The following is a 22539-nucleotide window of genomic DNA, read 5'->3' as shown; positions in this document are numbered from 1 at the left end:
TTTAGACTTGTTTATGGAAAAGCATGTCATCTTCCAGTAGAAATTGAACACAAAGCATTTTGGGCTTTGAAGACATGTAATCTTGATTTACATGAAGCCGGACGTCTACGATTAAGTCAACTAAACGAATTAGAAGAATTAAGACATGAAGCATACGAAAATTCGTTAATCTATAAAGAAAGAACGAAGAAATGGCATGATAAAAGAATCAGAAGTTCAAAAGAATTTAAAGAAGGAGACAGAGTTCTTCTTTTCAATTCACGATTCAAGCTATTTCCTGAAAAATTGAAATCAAGATGGTCTGGACCATTCATAGTCAAAAGAGTTTTCCCATACGGAACGATAGAATTGATAAATTCAAATGGGATTGAATTTAAAGTTAATGGTCACAGAGTTAAACATTACATACATGGTCCGATGGAAGTCGACAACGAAGTTAATCACAATTTCGACACCACAGCTAACTAAGTGTGGGGAGAATCAAGTCTTTAAAGGATAATATGTATTTCTGTTAGAGTTAGATTGTCTGTTTTCGTGTAGTTCTCGAAAATGGAACCCGAATGGTCTTTCCCTAGCAGACCCTAAAGAACTAGTCTTCTCCCCCCATTCTGAATTTTTATTTTTTTTAGGTTTTTACGAAATGAAGACTGCCTGTGAACTAAACCATGGTCTAATGCTACACGCTTTGATCACTAAACGTAATAATGACATACTACCGAGTGAATTAGTATCAGTAATCAGAGAAAGAATGGACGGAGTTAGAAAAGAAGCCAGATGCGAAGATAATAAGTTACAATTTGGTAAAGGAAAATCAAAATCCGCAGCGAAAAGAAGAGCACGACACTTAGAACGATGTCACAAATGCGGAAAATGGTCACATGGAGGTAAATGTTCCAATAATCAAACCTATTCAAATACCGAATTTGTTACTTTATGCAGAGACGGACCGTTCATATGTTTAGAAGAAAAGACACTGAATGCTCGAGGTTACGCCTATGTAGCCATGGAAAACCAATTAAACCGACTATCTTATGAATGGAATAGATCATATAACTAAGAAATCTATTTCACAGGTATGTCTGTACAGTTTTTATTTTTATTTTTATTTTTAACCTTTTGATAATAAACGCTAATTTGTTCGCTAAAAAGTATTAAATTGGTATTGAATAAAATTAGGTTTGGCGACCGAAATTATTGATATCATTCAAAAATTTATTACATCACTGCGAAATTTAACGTTTATTCTTAAGGTATAAATATCTTTAATCAATCAACCCAAAATATTTCAAAAATTCGTCATGAGTTAAATTAGGTCTTGGAACAGAAATTACTTTACCGAAAAAGAGGGGCGCATATTTTTGATAATATTTGATTGATTAAAGTGGGATAAAAAGACAAAAAAAAAAATTTTAATTTTATTTTTACCATATTTTTAAAATTAATATTTAAATCTTAAATTAATATTGTAAACTTTGTAAAAACAATATATTTAAAATTGTAAATATTTGAAAAATTAATATAAGTTTGGTGTGAATTTATAATATGAATTTTTAAATTAAGTCTGGTGTGAATTTTTAAAATATGAATTTTTAATTTTATGCATTTCAAATTTTAAGTTTGGTGTGAATTTTTAATATAAATTTTGAATTTTATATTTAAGTTGTGTGAATTTAAAAACAAAAATTTACTTTATCTCATTAAGTTAAAAATATGATTTTTAAAATTCGTCGTAAGTTGAAGACTAGGTCTTTGAACCGAAATTGCTTTACCCGAGGGAGGGACGAGAACTTTTATTATCATTATTTTTAATCTTATTGATTTAAAGTATGCCAAAAAAAATTAAAAAATCCAAAAATCTAAGCTTTTAAAACAATTGCTTGAAATTGACAAATTTTAAAATTTTGTCGAGGGACGGACTAGGGCATCGTCCCGAAACGACCTCGTCTTAAAAAGAAACAAAATTTTTAAAATTTTATTTAATTTATGTTTTAAAAGTTTAAGGTTTTATAGTTAAAAAAAAAAAAAAAATATTAAATATCCAGAAAATACACCCCATGCGAGTCGCATGGGGATAGGCACAAAGTCATGCGACTCGCATGGCTACAAAAAACTGGTCAGGATCATTTATCCAGCGAATCTGCTTCTTTCTCACAATACACACACATATACACGAACTTGCACCCAAATACTCTCAAAAATCCGCCATTTTTCACCAAATTTCTTGCAAAACTTCACAACAATCATGCCTAGATTCAGTAGTCTCAACCCCTTCAGGAGAACGGTAAAGATTTCACCCCTAATCTCTTTAAATTCGAATTTTTGTGTTCTTGAGCTAGAAATTTTATATTTTGATTTTGTTAATTTTAGGTGTAATTAGAGCTAAATTGTTGTTATATTATGCATGTATATCCTAGATAGAAGCTATTTAACATGAATTGAAGCTAAAAACTTCAAATTTTTAAGAATCTAGGGTTTGTGTTCTTGAGCAATTTGGGGCTTTTTGATATAAACAGGTTATGGCCGATTTTTGTCATGAATTGTTGCTAAATTAAGTAGTGTAACATGTTTGGGTAGTTAATTGATCCAAACTTTGAGCCTAAACATGTTTTTGAGAATTAAAGTGGACTTTTTAAGTCTAAAAATTCATGAACTTGGATAATTTGATATAAAGGCTATTTGAAACTTGTTTCATTGCTAGTAGTGATTATTTTGGCATATTATTTGAGATAAATGCTTATGAACTTAATGTACATTTTTCGTATATGCTTATTTGACAAAGTGTAGACTTGACAAAAATATGAAAATGAGCACTAGTTTGATTTGAATCCATGTAACAAGTGTTTAATTGCTATAATGATTATTGTTGACATGTTTAAGAGTTTAAATGTGATAAAACATTGTACACATTTCCGTATGTAAAAGTGTAGAATTGATATTGTTAAGAAAATGTGTATAAAATGTGTTATGAATTGAACATGTCATCATAATTGTTTCAAGTTATTATTTTGCTAACACTAATGCATATTTGGATGCACAAATTTTGTGTTTAATGTGTTTTGCAGAGAAATACAGATACGGACGGTGCATCATCGTCCAGACAACCAGAGCCCGAACCGGAAATGTTTTATGAACAAGAACAACATATGCAACAAAAAGAAGAACAACATGAGGATCAACATATTCCATATCACGATCAAGATCAATTATTCATGAATCAGTTTCGTCAATTCGCTCCACATCAAATGATTCTGAGCTTAGACATTAATGAAGATCAGTTACACCCAAATCTGAGATTTGATCGATGTTGGATAGAGTATCCAGATTATCAAAAGAACATGCACATTCTCTACTTTAAGGTTGTTGAAATGCCAAGGGCAATTGACTGGGTACCTTTGGAAACAGTTGACCTTGCCGAACCGATTCGGGAATTATTGGTGCAAAGGTTTGGTAATTCTCAGTTTAACGATTGGATGCGCCTATTTTCCATTCGTAGAACCATATATAGGGAATGGTGTATAGAATTACTTAGTACTATTAAGTTAAACAGTGATGTTAGGAGGATAGATGATAGAAGCTTTATTAGATTTCTGTTAGGTGGACGCATGTACAGAATGTCCATGATAGATTTAGCCAGGGCCTTACAGATTTACACCCCTGCTGAACTTTTGAGCCCCGACTGTAATAGCCTGATTGCCCAAGGAGAAAGGATAGATAGGGAATTTGATATTAACGCCGTCTGGAGGCGTATGTCCCACTTTAATGAATTTCACACCAGTGGAAATCATACATACTTAGATATAGATAGAGCTGAACTCCGGGTGATTCATAGATTCTTAGCAAACACAATTACACAAAGGGGTAAGAATAAGGAGAAATTGACCGTAAACGATTTGTTCTACCTCAAGTGTATTAGAGACCCGAGGAGTTTCGTTAACATTCCCTATTGTGTTGGTTATTATCTCGCTAATGTAGTTTCGGGGATGAAATCGGGGAGTATTATAGGTGGTGGTATTTTCATTACTCTCATTGGAGAGTATTTAGGTGTGGATAAGCACCAAGGGGGTCCAATGAACGAAATAGAGGACGAAGGTGAAACTATAAGTTCAAACCTTTATCACAGTGCAAGGGTATTATTGATGAGACGTGGTCGGGTATATCGATACGAGGGACCTCAGCGACAGGTAGAAAGAGGTTCGGATGACGAAATGGAAGAGGCGAACAACATTATAGGAGTTGTTCGGGAGACTGCTCTTGATTTAGGCGTTCGTATGGAGGATGAATACATGACGAACTATGATAGGCATATGCAGTACGAGGCATGGCAACGTCGGAATGACTACGAGCATTCCCGACAACGAGAGCATGGCCGATGGGATTATCATCAGCGCCAAATTATAAGCCAGTTGCAGCCTGGCGAGATGTATTATCCAACCCGACCCGCATACTATCCCGCACATCAGCCAGAAATGAGACCGCCCTATGACATATATGATTATGACGCAGCATACCAGTTCACCTATCAACAGCCATGGAACCCTGATCCGAACATGAATTGGGATCCCTATCCTAATTATCCTCCTAACCCGCCTCCTGATGAGTAGAGATAAGTTGGTAATTTTTATTTTTATTTTAAACACTTAACATTTTATTACGTTTATGTAATGTTTGATATTCTTATTATTATTGTGTACTAATATTTTTCTTATAGTTTGAAAGTGGGATGCCAAAGTTCCATTTCAAATTACATGTATGATTATATTTGTATTGTATGTATTCTATTTTATGCACAAAACAGGGTAAAACAACGCGTTTTCAAAGACTGGCATTAAGTTCAGCAAAAGCAAGTAATTTTTGACGACAATGATGCAAAATATATGTGAAATAACAACAAGACGGAATGAACAAATGACGTGCACCATTTATCATTCAAACAATCAAACGACAATATGTTTGAAACTTTGGTAAAATTTAATCATTTTTTTGCGATAATCACCCTCAATAATTTAAATTATTTCTGATTTCTTGCAAATGAGGGCATTGCAAGATCTTAAGTGTGGGAAGGGGTTAAATTCTTTCGGATTTTAAATTTTTTTTTTTTTAAACACTTGGTTACCATTAAAAATACTAGTAAAGCAGTAGTTGTATTAGAATCTAGTGCTCTCTGATAAAAAAGAACAGCCCTAGTCTTATATACTGACTACCCAATTCTAGTAAAATTTTTCAAAATTTTCAATTAAATGAATTCAAAATCATGTTTATACATATTTATGAACGATAAAACTAGGTTTTAACACCGAAATTATTGTTACCTCGGAAAGGACATAAATTAAGAAACAAACTAAAATGTTAAAATTCATTTAAAATGGAATAGAGGACGATAAAAATATAAATAAAAGCCAAGTGTGGGAAAAGTTTGCCAAGTTATTCAAAACATATCACATATTTTTGTACAAACAATTGAAAATACTTTTGTTTTGAACAATAATCAAATGTTTTACCCGATGAAAGAAAAGAAGAGATGGATCTACACGATGAATCAATTCCATCATTAGAAGGAAGTAAAGTCTTCTGAAAAAGACACGCGCTTCTTGATTTAGGTCATGAAGTTGTCGTCCAGACCAGCTGTAGGTTGACGAAAAATCTAGAAAAGTCATCACTAAAATCAGCAGGAAATCCACGGACCTCAGCATTAAATAGGGTCGCCAAGTGGTCAGATTTATCCTAACCATGAGAAGAATTTATCTCGTACAATGGGGAGGCACCGTGCAAATTAGCTGGATAAGACTAATGAATCAGATCCCCAGAAAGGATAATCTCCTTAAAGATTAAAAATCAGCTTTTAAGCCTGATATTACTCAATCCTTGAGATTGACCTTAAAGATTGAGAATTCAAACTCATAGAATTCAATGATATCTAAACTCGAGCTTGAACGAGAAAATATTTTGATCAAAACTACAAACCGATTTGTTTTCTGAAAATCCATTTTCAATGCGTTCATTACCATTGAACGTAAAATCCTAGGAATTCACCTGGAATTCATTAGGTCACCTGAACCAAATCGGGTGTCAACCGTAAGAACGGTGGTTGCATAGCATGGTCGGAGACAGGACCTTGTGCAAGACCGAAAAATTAAAGGATGATCTTTACTATTGCTCCTACCAAGGATAGTTCTAGCATCCGACACGTTAAAAAAACCATAATCATCTGCATGTCACTGGACATTGCCTTAACAGTTTCTTGTTCATCGCTTTCCTTTACAACCCGACGGTAGTTTGCCGAAAGGTAATATACGGAACAAGTAAACTGGATGTGTGCTTTTCGATACAGAGATAGCAGTGGATTACACGAGCCTAAAAGTTTTAGCCAAAATATTGATCCACAGATATATTTTGCAACACCGATGATGGATCAAATCAGAAAACTTGTCTAGGGTAAAATCCAGCTTGAATTTTCAAAAGATCAAATGTTTTCATAAAGATCCAATTTCCTTAAGGATCTAAATTTTTATAGTCATGTGGGACTGTAAACCACCTTTCAAATGTGCACTTTGTTTTGGAAACCGAAAGTAAATCGGCTATTTGATTGCAAGTGTCGTTGACCTAAACCCGAGGCAACTATAAAAGACACACCCACCTTTAAACCACATCGTTACTATCATTGTTTATACCGCTGTATTGAAGTCACTTATGTACAAAGTGTGAAGAATAAAGAAGTGATTCAAGTGTTTCAAGACTATATTGCTTGAGGACAAGCAACGCTTAAGTGTGGGAATATTGATAATGCCAAAAATGAACACATATTTTATAGCATTATTCCCCAAGAAAGACAAGATTTTAGTTGGTATTGTTCGATTTACAAGCGATATTCGTTTAAATATTAAAAAGTGAAGATAAAAGGCAGATTCGACAAATTGAAGACGGAAAGGTCCAAAAAGCTAAAAAGTATAAGATTCAATCAAAAAGGTTCAAATTATTGATGAGGAACGTCTCAAAATAACAAGAGTACAAGTTACAAGACGCAAAGTACACGATATAAAATAGTACGCGAGGACGTCCGAAAATCCGGAACCGGGACCTGAGCCAAGAAGAAACGCCCGACGCAACGGACCAAAAATATCTAGTCTACTATGCACAAGAATATAATATAATATATATAATTATATATAATTATATATTATATATTATTATTATATTACGTCGGCAAGAAGAAAACAAAGCAATTTGGCTGGATCCAGGGTGGCCATGCGACTCGCATGGCCAGAGGCACAAAATCCATGCGAGTCGCATGGAGTGAAAATGCTGGTCAGGTCCTATATAAAGCCAGTTTTCTGCCGAGTTTTAAACACAGAAAATATATCTCTCTCTCATATATACGATATATATATATATATATATATATAATTTATATTTTAATTTTAATTTTAATTTTAATTCTAATAATAAGGGTATGTTAGCGAATGTTGTAAGGGTATAAGTCGAAATTCTGTCCGTGTAACGCTACGCTATTTTTAATCATTGTAAGTTATGTTCAACCTTTTTATATTAATGTCTCGTAGCTAAGTTATTATTATGCTTATTTAAAACGAAGTAATCATGATGTTGGGCTAATTACTAAAATTGGGTAATTGGGCTTTGTACCATAATTGGGGTTTGGATAAAAGAACGACACTTGTGGAAATTAGACTATGGGCTATTAATGGGCTTTATATTTGTTTAACTAAATGAAAGTTTGTTAATATTAATATAAAGATTTACAATTGGGCGTCCTTATAAATTACCATATACACTCAATCGGACACGATGGGCGGGGTATTTATATGTACGAATAATCGTTCATTTAACCGGACACGGGAATGGATTAATAGCCACTAGAATAATTAAAACAGGGGTGAAATTACATTCAAGGGTAATTGGTGTAATTGTTAACAAAGTAGTAAAACCTTGGTTTACACGCAGTCGATAACCTGGTGTATTCATTAAACAAAGTATTAAAACTTTGTTACAATTCGAATCCCCAATTAGTTGGAATATTTAACTTCGGGTATAAGAATAATTTGATGAGGACACTCGCACTTTATATTTATGACTGATGGACTGTTATGGACAAAAACCAGACGGACATATTAAATAATCCAGGACAAAGGACAATTAACCCATGGGCATAAAACTAAAATCAACACGTCAAACATCATGATTACGGAAGTTTAAATAAGCATAATTCTTTTATTTCATATTTAATTTCCTTTATTTTATATTTAATTGCACTTCTAATTATCGCACTTTTATTTATTGTTATTTAATCGCACTTTTAATTATCGTACTTTTTAATTATCGCAATTTTATTTTATCGCATTTTTATTATTCACAATTTCATTATCGTTATTTACTTTACGCTTTAATTTAAGTCTTGTAATTATTTTATATTTTACATTAGGTTTTAACTGCGACTAAAGTCTTAAAATCGACAAACCGGTCATTAAACGGTAAAAAACCCCCCTTTATAATAATAATATTACTTATATATATATTTGTATTTTTATAAAAGTAAACTAATATAGCGTTGAGCTTTGTTTAAAGATTTCCCTGTGGAACGAACCGGACTTACTAAAAACTACACTACTGTACGATTAGGTACACTGCCTATAAGTGTTGTAGCAAGGTTTAAGTATATCCATTATATAAATAAATAAATATCTTGTGTAAAATTGTATCGTATTTAATAGTGTTTTCTGCTAAAATTAATAACTATTTTATATACACCTCGTACGACATCAATATATATATATATATATATATATATATATATATATATATATATATATATATATATATATATATATATATATATATATATATATATATATATATATATATATATATATATATATAAATAGATATATTAATATAACTAAATATATAGATATTAAACATTCTGAATATATATACAAACTAAATATGTATAATATATAATTTAAGATAATATATAAACTTGTTCGATTACAATTATATATTTTAACTTATATACAATGTTATAGGTTCGTGAATCCAAGGCCAACCCTGCATTGTTCAGTTGTTCAATATAGTCATATGTATTTTTACTACAAAATACATTAGGTGAGTTTCATTTGATCCCTTTTACTCTTTACATTTTTGGGCTGAGAATACATGCAAATGCTTTAATAACTGTTTTACAATATTTATATGCGTGAGTTTCATTAATCCCTTTTTAAAAGCTTTTGCAATATATATTTTTGGGACTGAGAATACATGCGCTGTTTTTATAACTGTTTTACGAAATAGACACGAGTAAATGAAACTACATTCTATGGTTGGATTATCGAATCGAATATGCCCTTTTTATTAAGTCTGGTAATCTAAGAATTAGGGAACAGACACCCTAATTGACGCGAACTCTAAAGATAGATCTATCGGGCCCAACAAGCCCCATCCAAAGTACCGGATGCTTTAGTACTTCGAAATTTATATCATGTCCGATGGAGGATCCCGGAATGATGGGGATATTCTTATATGTATATTGTGAATGTCGGTAACCAGGTGTTCAATCCATATGAATGATATTTTTGTCTCTATGCATGGGACGTATGTTTATGAGAAATGGAAATATGAAATCTTGTGGTCTATAAAAATTATGAAATGATTATTTATGTTAAACTAATAAACTCACCAACCTTTTGGTTGACACTTTAAAGCATCTTAATTCTCAGGTATGAAAGAAATCTTCCGCTGCGCATTTGCTCATTTTAGAGACACTACTTGGAGTCATTCATGATATATTTCAAAAGACGTTGCATTCGAGTCGTCAAGTTCATCAAGATTATCATTAAGTCAATTATAGTTGGATATATTATGAAGTGGTATGCATGTTGTCAATTTTCGATGTCATGAAAGTTTATCTTTTCAAAAACGAATGCAATGTTTGTAAAATGTATCATATAGAGGTCAAGTACCTCGCAATGTAATCAACTATTGCGAATCGTTTATAATCGATGCGGACTTCGTCCGGATGGATTAGGACGGGTCCTTTCACTTCTTACCCTTATACCTAGAGTTAGCTCCAGTTAACCCAGTGTCGTTTCTGTAAGGATCCTGCTTTTTGAATGGTTGCTGGTAATGGTTCTTATCTTGCCCACCGTTCCACTTTCTATTTCCATCATTAGACTTAACCTCATTAACAGTAGTACTCTTTCCTCTCTGAGCGATCTGATCTAGTAACAAACTTGCCATATCAATAGCTTCTTGCAAGGTTGTGGATTTGGAAGTAGTAACCCTACCTTGAATATTCTCACTTAGACCTTCAATATACTGCTCAATCTTACGAGTCTCAGGAGTGACCATTTCGGGACACATCAAAGCCGACTAGAAAAACCTCTTGTTATATCCAGTGAGATTAGTGCCAACTAAGTTCAGCCCACGAAACTCACATTCCATCTTCTTAATCTCATTGTGAGAACAGTACTCGTCTATCATTCTCTGCTTCAAAGTTTCCTAGGGTAGGGCATAAGCTTGATCATGACCCAAGGATTGTGCATAATTATTCCACCAAGTGAGCGCACTGTCATACAATGTGCCTGTAGCAAATCCTACTCGATCATCATCGTTACACCCGCTGATACGGAAGACAGACTCTAATTTCTCGAACCAACGGTTGAGACCAACAGGTCCCTCAGTCCCACTAAAGGTGTGTGGGTTGCAGCTAGTGAATGTCTTATACGAACATCCACCACGACCTTGGTTGCCGTTGCTGTTATTGTTGCTCGAACCACCACGATCGTTGATGTTGCATGTGTTGTTGGACTCCCTAAGCAATTAAGCTCTTTCTGCCGCGATACCTTCGGCGACGAGTCTCCTGATTTGAGCAGCAGTGGATTCCTTCGGAGGCATGATCTTCAACACAGAAAATACCCGAGGTCAGGGTCAAAACAACGCTATATAATAATATACTAGCAACTAGTGTTGAAGACTAGTAAGTAATAATAATAATAATACGGAAGGTTCTTAGTAGTTAGAAGTAGTGTTAAGTAACACTAGAAGTAGTAAGTAGTGACAGTAGTGACGGTAGTGATAATAAGCAAATCACAACAGTCATTAATAACTCATCATGCATCACAGAATAATAGTAAACCAACCACTTTAAGTAGCAAAACTATTTATTTATTATTCATGCATTAATAAAGAAATAAAATATCCCCAAAAGTTATAACGTAAAAACTGTGAATAGTAGAAAAACCACATCAAGCAATGTATGTGTAAACACCATGTAATAAGTAATAGTACGAAATAGTATCTAGCAATGTGGAACAAGTTCAATAAATCTTTTTATTTAGGTTTCTGAAGCTCTTTCAACAGGTACTCGGTGATCTTCTCCAGGTTCTCAACTCTTAGCTTGAGGTCATCGGTGTCATTGTTATTGGTAGCAGCAGTGGAGGTGTTAGGTTTAGAAGTAGAAGTGTCATAAGGGTGGAAACGACGGCACTCCTGAAGTGTTTGGCTGTTGTGTGAAAAGATTTTCCAAAACGAATTATTGGCTCGGGCGGGTCCCTTCGGTATCCTACGGTGGCCTCTCGGTCCGTAGGGGTTATCAAAATCTGGGTCCCTAAAAGGTGATTTGGTGCCAGTAGGTGAATCGGGTATTTCGGGTTCAGGATTCTCCTCGGGTTCCTCCTCCGGTTCTTCCTCTGGATCCTCTTCGGGATCCTCCTCTGGTTCAGACTCCGTCTTAGGTTCGGACATAACCTCATCCTCGAACTCAAATACAGTGCTTCCTTGTGCCTGCACTATTTCCTCAGATTCCCTGTTGGAGTGGGTAAGAATTATGGGATTAGAAGAAGTCATCTAGCACTCAAAAGAAACACAAGGTTAGTACACCAGCAATAATATTATATACATCAAGTAATGTAGCAAGTAGTGTAACTATAGTCTATGTAGCTTAACCGGTCTATGGTTACAGTTTAGACTCAAAAGGTGTCCAAAAGTCCGACATCTAATGCAGCCTAATCCTAGGTAACCGTTAAGCTCTGATACCAACTATAAGACCCCGCCAAATTCCCATCTGACGGCGTGTTAATCATAGGTCCCACATTTAATAGTTACGCCCTCAATTGAGACGTTTCAAAGCATTCGCATTTAATTTTTATTAAAAACAGTTGCCTTTCAAAACATAAGTCAATAAACCAAAATAAGTAATACTATTGTGATCGTAACCACAAGCCAACAGTATTAAACATATGCAAAAGTTTATTGTCTTTATTTAAAACACGCTGACTCCACGGCCAGACTAATCCTAAACATACAGCGGAAGCTATACCTCTTATGGACCTGAGAATACAAATACACAAAAAAAAAAAAAAAAAAAAAAACAGGTCAACAAATAATGTTGGTGAATCTACAGGTTTAAATATGTAACAGTATCTGAAAAACAGAGTTCAGAAAAATAATTCATTTGCATTTGACCATGAGATTTCAATAAGCACAACTCGACGTTGCAAATTGTTACATAATCTATGAGCACCTGAATACTAGCATAAAGACCTCATTTACCCCATAAAAATGTATACACTTGTTCGAGTGTACAAACAGTTCAAAATAAATGCACCACAGTTAAAGTAGGGTGAGGTTTGTCTAACCTAACATATCCGTCCATCTAAATTGTGCTTACCCGAAGGTAATAAAAGTATTCAAGCTAGGGGCTTTGTGAACAAAACTCAATATGTATAATGTAGTACTCATGTCAAACATAAAAGCATTTGTAAAATGTAAGTATAACCAGTGTGTATTCTCATCCCAGAAAATATGTAAAAAGCGGGACTGTAGACTCCCCTTTGAAAAGCTCGGAACGAAAATAAGCAAACAGCTTGTACGGTTTACAGTCAACTAAGGCAACCTAAGTATACGTATATAGGTTGGTCAACATATATGTATTATAAAATAGTGGTTTCATAGAGTAAGTTGTTTTATTGCTCGACACGACACGTTTCAAAGTAAAAGTCAACACATAGTCAACTAGTTCATGCAAGTCAACAAAAGTCAACTAAAGTCAAACAAAAGTCAAACTTGGTCAAAGTAGTCAAAAAAAGTCAACCATATAAGTAAGTCAATCAATCTTGGTCAACATGTCAATCGTAAGTCAACTAACATGTTTTAGTTCCCAGTATGGGTTACGGATCAGCAGACAAAAGACAGAATATCTTAGGTGCGAATTCAGTAGGACTGAGGATGAACTAAATGGTGGAGGGATTATCAACATTGGGGACCAGATCTTGCACCCACAAGAGTCGTTTAGATATCTAGGTTCGGTCCTCCACAAATCGGGGAGGATAGACGAAGACGTGACTCATCGTATTAAGGTAGGTTGGTTGAAGTGGAGAGCGGCGAAAGGGGTCTTGTGCGACAAGAAGATCCCACTCAAATTAAAAGGGAAATTCTTTAAAGTAGCTATTAGACCTGCCATGTTGTACGGATCAGAATGTTGGCCAATGACGAAGGCCCAAGAGAGAAGGATGGAAGTAGCAGAAATGAGGATGCTTAGGTGGACGTGTGGTAAAACCATGTTAGATAGGATCCCAAATGGTGTGTTTAGGGAAAACCTTGGAGTCTGTAGCATCATCGACAAGCTAAGGGAAGAACGGCTTCGATGGTTTGGGCATGTGATGAGGCGACCTCGTATTGCCCCGGTAAGGAGAGTCGAGGCACTCACGGTCGATGGCGTAAGGAGAAGGGGTAGACCTACACGTAGGTGGATGGATAGACTTAGGCTCGACATGAGAGAGCTTTCGCTGACTGAGGACATGACTTCTGATAGGGGTGCGTGGAGGGCTAGAATTAGAATAGTCGAGTAGGGTTACGTCCTATTATGTTATTTTTATTTTTAATAGTATTTCTCATTAGGTTTCTTACTTTTGCTTTTTTTTTTTGCTTTTTATTACTTTTTTATTATTATTATTACTATATTTATTATTATTATTATCTCTATATTATTATTGTTAGTTTTTATTATTATTATTATTTTTATTATTATTATTTTTATTATTACTATTATTTTTATTATTATTATTATTATTATTATTATTATTATTATTATTATTATTATTATTACTATTACTATTAGTATTATTTTTATTATTGTTACTACTACTATAATACTCTTGGTATTACTAGTACTGGTACTATTACGACTACTACTATTACTTTTATTATTATTATTTTTATTATTATTATTATTATTATTATTATTAGTATTATTACTATTATTATTATTATTACTATTATTGTATTATGGGTGTGTTAATATTAATTATTAATATTATTTGTGGTATTAATATTATTACTATTGCTTTTAACTATTTTTTACTAACACTAGTACTAGTATTAGTATTTTTATTTTTTAGCCGCTTAGAGCCTAAATTGATTTTCAGGGAGACTTTTAAACCCATGAAATTTTGATTCTATCATTTTCATGGCGTCTCAATATATATATATATACATATATATATATATATATATTTTTTTTTTTTTTTTTTTTTTTTTTTTTTTTACTATTTTTATAAATAAATAAAAAAAAAGGCCGGAGGTCCACTCGGAAGCAATCTCTTTATCCGCCGAATAAAGAGAGGGATGACTTTCTCTACTTTTCTGGGTGGAGAAATGACTTGTTTTTATTCTCGGATAAGGGAAGGATTGTCTACATCTCACCTCCCCCATACACCACTCAAGTGGTATTGGGTACTGTTGTTGTTGTTGTTGTTGTTGTTGTTGTTGTTGTTTGTCAAGTGCGCATTCACAGTTTATCTTTTAGCATAAAGTTCATGCACAAGTTGCAAACAACGCACATAATTCATAGCACATAAATCATGGTAATATGGCAAACTCCAGATCTCAACTAGACTCATAAACGTTTCCAAAAAGCATAACCAGGGTCTCATACGGTGTCTACAAGTCGGGTTTCAGAATAGGTGCAGTTATGGTTTACCAAATCAGTTTTAGACTGCGCACCAATCTCGTAATGGTCATAACCGGAGCTAGGGACATGCAATTAACGCAAGGTCAGTAGCCATGGTTCAAGGACAAGTCAAATTACCACATATCAAAAGATGAGACATTTTTGTTTAGCCAATTAGTACAGTTTATTCATGCAAGTTAGACATTCTGTTTCAGCTCAATTCAGCACTTACCAAAACTGCGGCCTTAGTTAGTGTGCATAATGTATCAGGTTTCAAGGTTTGCAATAAACTAGACTTTTATCATATAACATACAAATATTCAATTTCCAGAAGATAAAGTTCTCAAACCATGCACAAGTCAACCTACAGGGCTAAAGGTGCATACGTAGCAGATTTGGACAGAATACAGGTTACCGTTTTCGCACACATTACGCAAGCTATAATAATCCATACAACGCAAGGGCTAGATGAAAAGTTATCTAAAAGATATTAATATTCCAGATATGCAAAGACTTGATTCATTATTTCATTTCAAATAGCCTTTAGTATTTATTTTAAGTTACCGAGCAAATCAGTTTCGTCATGAATGTTCGATTAAGCATAACGTGAGCATTACAACACCAAATAGCATGATTTTTTAGTCTAACTTGAGTGTTTTTGAATTTTATACACATTTATGATCAGTATATAACTCAATTCCATGCACATTTTTCCAGAATTCGAATAAATCACAGATTCATCAATAAAACTTCATTTAATCATAATTTACGCATACGGTCACGAAAATACGAAAATCCAAAGCTTAAAATTATTAATTTTTCGAGAGGATTACAAATATGTAATAATATTTAACATTCAATAAAGTCAAGTTTCTGTAATCATGCAAAACAAATTCGTGATTAACCCTAATCACATCAAACAATCGAATTAACGCAAGAAATTAACGATAACGCATATAGAATTGAGCAATAGACCTCTTACACTATTAAACACTAACAAAATCAGATCTATATCAATTAGGGTTTAGAGAAATATGCCTTAGATCACTAAATCATTTATACCAACGCGTAGCTATTGATGTGAATTGCAACGTTTGTGTTGAAGACTTGATCTAAAAATTAATTTTTGGTGGTGTGTCTGGTGATGGAAGTCGATGGCCAAGAGAGAGCAGGGAGGAGAAAGAAGTCGACTGGAGTAGGGTGTTGTGAGGGTTTTGTGGGTTACTTGCTATTTAAATCTCCAAAAGGTCCTAATTAAATTAACACATGGACTAAAACAACTAGCTAGTGGCCCAACACAAAAATTAAAGGGGTGGGGAGGGGGGTTTCGGCCGAATGGGGCCCACTATGGGTGCTCGGGCTCGTGTTGTCCATTTACGCGTATTTGTGGTCCGTTTCAAGTGCCGTACCGAAGGCCCGGAACGCTAAACCGATCGTTAAAACGCAACCTATAAGTTTAATTTATTAAAATGCCAATAAATTAAATATTTTACAAGTTAATAATTATTAAAATAACTACTAAAAATAAACCCGAGCGTTTCGTTACTCGAATTTTTTTTGCAGTTATTCAAACCGTATCGTTTTTATCGTATTTCACTATCTGAAATAAGTTTATTAATTAATGTTAACTCATATTATTTCACGTAATCCTCCAGGGATCAAGTATGCACTTAATACAGTTAAATACATATAAATTCAAGTAATCACCGTTAGATGATTAACAGACAGTTACCGGAAGTGACGGAAAAAGCAGGGTTGTTACATTAGCTTTTGGATATTCGGACGCGGATTGGGGATTTGGTAGTCCTCGGGATTATGCTCTTGGTATCGGGTCGAGTTATTGAGTATTAACCCGTATTTTGTGTGATTGGGTAATTATTACCAATGCTTTTGTAATGTGTCATTTGTGTAACAAGGGTCGTTATAAATTGTTAAAGGTATCGTTATGATATTATGTTTTGGTTAAAACAGAGTTAAAAATGTTATGTATTAAGAACGCTTTAATGGGACCTAACTTATAAAAAAAAACGTGCTTCGTTTTTGGTAAACGGATTCGGGTTGTTTCAGATGGATGAAATAAAACTAAATGACGGTAACTACCTGCGATCAATGCTTTGTAGTTGAGTGCCAGGCCTCATGCGAAAAGATTCGTTAAAGATGCTTGAACATGGAGGATAAAGTACCTCCTACTTTTGTAAATCCTACTGTAAAAAATAAGCCCTCTAGTTTGTGATGACCCGAAATTTTTTGACTTATTTAAACCAATTCTCTATACGATTTATTATTTTAACACGCTAAACAAAGTCTGTTAGATTGAGTCTCAAAATTTTAGAACCATTTCATATATACAATTACCTTTGATTACTCTCGACGATTCATGAACAATTATATGTATGTATATATATATATATATATATATATATATATATATATATATATATATATATATATATATACATATATATATATGTACAAGTAAAAACGACTTTCCTACAGTAAAACCCTATTTGCTACAGTAAAAATTACTTTGCTACAGTAAAACACTATTTGCTACAGTGAAAACGTATTTGCTACAGTGCTACAGTAAACACTATTTGCTACAGTAAAACACTATTTGCTACAGTAAACACTATTTACTACAGTAAACACTATTTGCTACAGTAAAAACCTATTTGATGTCGACGAACTAGCAAACAAAAACGAAAAAGGCGGCCATGCGATCGCATGGCAAAAACCCTGAAAACTCATGCGATCGCATGAGCTACAGTAAATCGAAAAGTACTATAAAAGGCCAGTTTGTTCGACGATATAATTCATATTTTATTTTCATATGTAATTTAAATTTATAATTATAATTATAATTTTAATTTAAGTTTAATAATAATAAAGTATATTCGAGGGTGTTTTAATTCGGGTTTCAAACCGCTTTAAGCTAAGGAAATATTGGGTATTGTTCTTGAATCCAAGGCCAACCATACAGTCGTCTACCATCATTACGTCTACGCAATTTGCCAACAATATTGAGTCTCAATATTGAACTGTGAGTTATAGATCCCTTTTTAAATACTTTAAATATTTTTGGGCTGAGAATACATGCAATTTATTTTAAACGCGATAAGACACAAGTACATACTAAATTCTACACTGAGTTAAACCGAAAATCCCTTAGCTTTGGTAACTAGTAGCTGCCAGTACATAGGATATGGACTGGTGGGCGCGAATAATTGTATATGGATCCATAGGGCTTGACATCCCCGTCCGAGCTAGAGCGCTAGCCTTTTAACGGACGTATGTTATTTGAGTTTAAGACACGTTGGTTTGCGTGTATTAAAACGAATGGGGTAATTATCACTATAGCGTTAAGTTTAGTTACCAGGGTGCTCTGTTATGTAGAATCTATTGATAAACTTTTGATGAAATCTTGTGGTCTATCTTTATATATGTTTATGACTCGAGCAATTAAACCTATAACTCACCAACATTCGTGTTGACTTTTTAGCATGTTTTATTCTCAGGTCCTTAGAATGCTTCCGCTGTGATGTGCTTGTTGCCTGCATGGAGTCTCTCATGCTTTGTACAAAGTTTATTGCATTCAAAATAAAACTGCGTTGTGTAATAAATAATTGGACTGTGATGTCAACCTGTAAATTAAAGACTTATGTATTTCGGGGTTTTGCTTATACCTAAGCACTCGCCCACATGTTTATAACTTTCTATGTTTAGAAAGTCACTTATTTTAATGAATGCAATATTTTATCAAAACGTATCATATAGAGGTCAAAACCTCACTGTGGAATCAATGATTAACGTGCCGCGTCAATAGCGATTTTGACGGGTCGTTACATAGTTCAAGAGGAAACAATTGGATCGACGAGATCCCGAATACCTCAAGTTTATTTGATACAACTAGCGAGATAAGCCATGTTGTAGGGAAAAGATGAATTGTAAAAAGTCTACTAAACAGCTTGTGGGGACAAAAAATGACTTACAAGGACGAAATGATTAGATTTAGCGCTATTATGGAGGATATGGCTGCCGACGAACAGCTTGCCAAAAATTCTAATTCATGAGAACTGGGTCGTGGAATTCTCGTCGTTTGCAAAGTATCTTCTTTGGTGATTGTGACGAGGGCTTGTTTGTTAATAAGGATTTCTCTTCAATGTTACTGATGCGTTTAGCAACGTGGATCTTTATGAGCTTAAGGTTTGTGCCAGGTAATATGGGTTCGAATTTATTCATGGCTCGACATTTGTTTAGTGGTGTCAAATTAACTTTCGATCGTATTTTATGTGTACAAGTTGGTTCAAAGGATTTGCTTTTTACGAAGAAACATGAGAGCTTATGATGGAGTATTCTTGCATATTTCATTGTAGGCTTCGGCATTCCAAATTTGGACGATGTAACGAGTGGGTTCTGTTAGGTGTTATCATGGATCACTACATACAAAGTCTTCCTTTTTGGCGCATTTACGTCTTAGGCTGCTTTGGTTCGTCTGATCAAATTCAAGGATTTCAACGGGCTTTCGTCTCAAATTATTATGCGATCCTCTTCAAGTGATATTCGGATGTTACATCTATTAGTTAGCGTGCAGACTTTTATCTCTATCATTTATTGTTGTATTTTTTTGTCTTTCAATTTGTATTTCATGTTTACCATATGGGCAATTGTGATTGTAAAGTCTTATGGGTTCTCCGTTCTTATACTTGCTTTTGGGCTCTTCACAACTTAGTAAAGAGTTTTCTTTTATTATATATTTTATTTATATTATATTTTCGGGGTAAAAAGGAAATTGGAAAAATAAACAATTAAGTAAAGCCATACAGCCGTCAAACAGATGTAAATAACCCAAAAATCAGGGGTACTTTCGTTAAAAATTTCTTATATAACTATCCATTCATTTCCACCACTAAACTCCTCTCTCTCATCCATCTCTCTCTAACTTCATTACACACAGTCTCAACCGTACAAACTGAAAAAACCAACAACCTCAAACAAAACATGTCAGGTTGTAGCAAAATCCGTCACATTGTTCAGCTCCGTCAAATGCTACGTCGCTGGAGAAAGAAAGCATCAATGACGTCACACAAACGAATACCTTCGGACGTACCCGCCGGACACGTGGCAGTCTCCGTCGGCTCTAATTGTAAACGATTTGTCGTACGTGCAACTCACTTAAACCACCCGGTTTTTAAAAAGCTCTTAGTGCAAGCAGAAGAGGAATTCGGTTTTTCTCACTCCGGTCCACTTAATATCCCTTGTGATGAGTATTTATTTGAAGAAATTATCCGGTTCTTGTCCCGGTCTGATTCTTCAGCTACCCGGTTTATTAATCTCGAAGAGCTTCAAAGACATTGCCACGCCAGCGTCCGTAGTAATATTGATTTTTGGCCTGAATCTCGGCCGTTACTTCGATAAAAAAAAATGAAAATTTTTTTTTTAATAAAACAACGAGTTTGACTTTGATTTTGACCCCGGGTCAACTCGAAATCCGGTTTGGGGACTTCTTAGTAAATTCATTTAGCTTGCAATATATACAAAGGTAAGAATTGTAGGTGTTTTGATGCATGTGAGAAGTCATTTGGATTCTTTTTTCATTTTTTTCCTCGAAATACCCCCGGAATGCAACTGAGTCAACGAGTTACTGTGTTGACTCGCCAGCTTTAAAGGTGATGGCAATACCGAGTCGTCCCGGACATGAATCGGAGTCGCGAGGCGAATCAGAGAAGAGAAAGTGAGGGGGCGGGAATGAATTATTGAGTAAAGATGGGGGGTCACTTTTGTAAATTACCATGTGCATTGAATTTATTTTAATATTGTAATTTTTTTACTATAAATTATTTACCGATTATTATTATTATTATGAATCAAAACTGTAGAGATATTGAAACACTAGTTGTCCACTATAATTTAATATTTATTTATTCGAATTATTATTTGCTAGTGGAGTAACAATCACAAGCTTCCCATGTGGAACAACTATTCAATCAATTTGTTCTGTTTCTTACATCATCCATCCTTTATTTTAATTTAATTTAAAATTATAATTAAGGATAAATTAGTTGAACATTATTAGAGAGAAGTTATTTGAGGATATGATTAAGCTATAGTTCATAAAACAGACGAATACATCAAATTATGTAAATACGTATATAGCTCTTGAATTTGTGTACCATTAAAAACTGATTCTCGTTCTATTTATCTCGTACCAGTAGTTACATGTTACCATCAATGGCGACTCCACTTGGAGTCAAGTGGGGTCAAAGGACCCAATTAAATAAATTTTTTTTTATGTATAAAATACTATTAAAATTGTATAAGACACCACTAAATTTATAGATAGTACCTCATATATTTTAAGAATTAGTGATTTGTATAGAAGTAAATGGCCATTTTTTATGAAAAAAATTTAGAAAGTACCACTCAAATTGGATAGGACCCCATTGAATTTACATCCTAGAATCGCCACTGGTTACCATTCGTTATAAAATAATTAGTCACTAGTTAAGTGACATGCAATTCTTACTAACATACCATTTCAGTTTTTAATGGTCAAAATTATATTTAACAACTCACTAATTTCGTCTAAACATGCTTTTGAAGTTTTGTGCAAAATATTTGATTGGTGGGGTAGAGGATTGGTTCCTTTTGTTAACATCGGGGATCTCCTTCATGATTCGGGACAATCGAGCTCTTTTGAGGGGAAATCTATATGGCAAGCGGTTGTTTGGTCATATTCTTATTTAATTTAGAAAAATCGCAACCAAAAGTTTTTGCAAATAAAAGTTGGAACATACCAATGGCTCTTAACGAAATTCAAGTTAGAAATTTCGAGTGGATCGCGAAAAGGTGCAACGACAAGATAATTGATTGGCATAATTGGCTCCACCATCCTCAAACTTTCATCTAGTGTGTGTTGTTAATTGTTGTTGTGTTGGGTTTTATTTGGGTTTCCACTTATGAGGATGGTCCAAAGCCCAACAATTAGGCACATACAAGGTTAGCTTGGCCTTGTATCATTAGGGCATTTATATACCTCAAGTATGCAGCCATTTAACATATTAAGAGAGTGGTGAGTTTAAGAAAAAGAGTGAGAACCCTAATTCTAGTCTACACCTACAGCAGCCCAGAAAATCGACGATCCCCAGAGATCCGACCGTTGAATATTCACCATTTCTGGAGAGCGTGTTCCTGACATATGGGCCAAGGTTTTCAAGCGTTGAATTTGTCTACGGAGACCTGTAGCTCGAGTTAGAGCTGCTGGAACAGCAGCAATTTTTTTGTTGTTGTGAAGTTCTTCCTTTTTGTCTTTAATTATTTTATATACTTGTTGTTTGTTCTTGTTCAAGAATATGATGATGTTGTATGCCTCTAGTTGATCTAGAGAAGGATTATTGTATTGCTCTCTTGTTGGTGATAGTAGAATTTAAGTGGCATACGGGTCCCGTGGTTTTTTACTCTCAATTTTGAGATGTTTTTCCACGTAAAAAGCTCGTGTCTTTGTGTTTGCTCAATTATCCTTTAGTTTTTTGATTTGGGGCTGATTTGAATTGCATTTGGTATAATTTATTTGTTAGCATCCTCAT

At 34.1% G+C, this 22539-nt stretch overlaps 1 protein-coding gene across 1 annotated transcript; it reads left to right on the top strand.

The window, feature by feature from the left end:
* Positions 1-19890: 19890 nt before the first annotated feature.
* On the top strand, positions 19891-20371 carry LOC139893831 (auxin-induced protein 6B). Its single transcript, XM_071877018.1, has one exon. The coding sequence runs from the start codon at positions 19955-19957 to the stop codon at positions 20369-20371; it is 417 nt and encodes a 138-aa protein (XP_071733119.1). The 5' UTR covers positions 19891-19954.
* The last annotated feature ends 2168 nt before the right edge of the window (positions 20372-22539 follow it).

The sequence above is a fragment of the Rutidosis leptorrhynchoides genome, chromosome 2 (assembly GCF_046630445.1).
Source record: "Rutidosis leptorrhynchoides isolate AG116_Rl617_1_P2 chromosome 2, CSIRO_AGI_Rlap_v1, whole genome shotgun sequence".
NCBI classification, from domain to species: Eukaryota; Viridiplantae; Streptophyta; class Magnoliopsida; order Asterales; family Asteraceae; genus Rutidosis; species Rutidosis leptorrhynchoides.
Note: the sequence above shows the minus strand (reverse complement) of the source record. Positions and strands in the feature narration are given on the sequence as shown.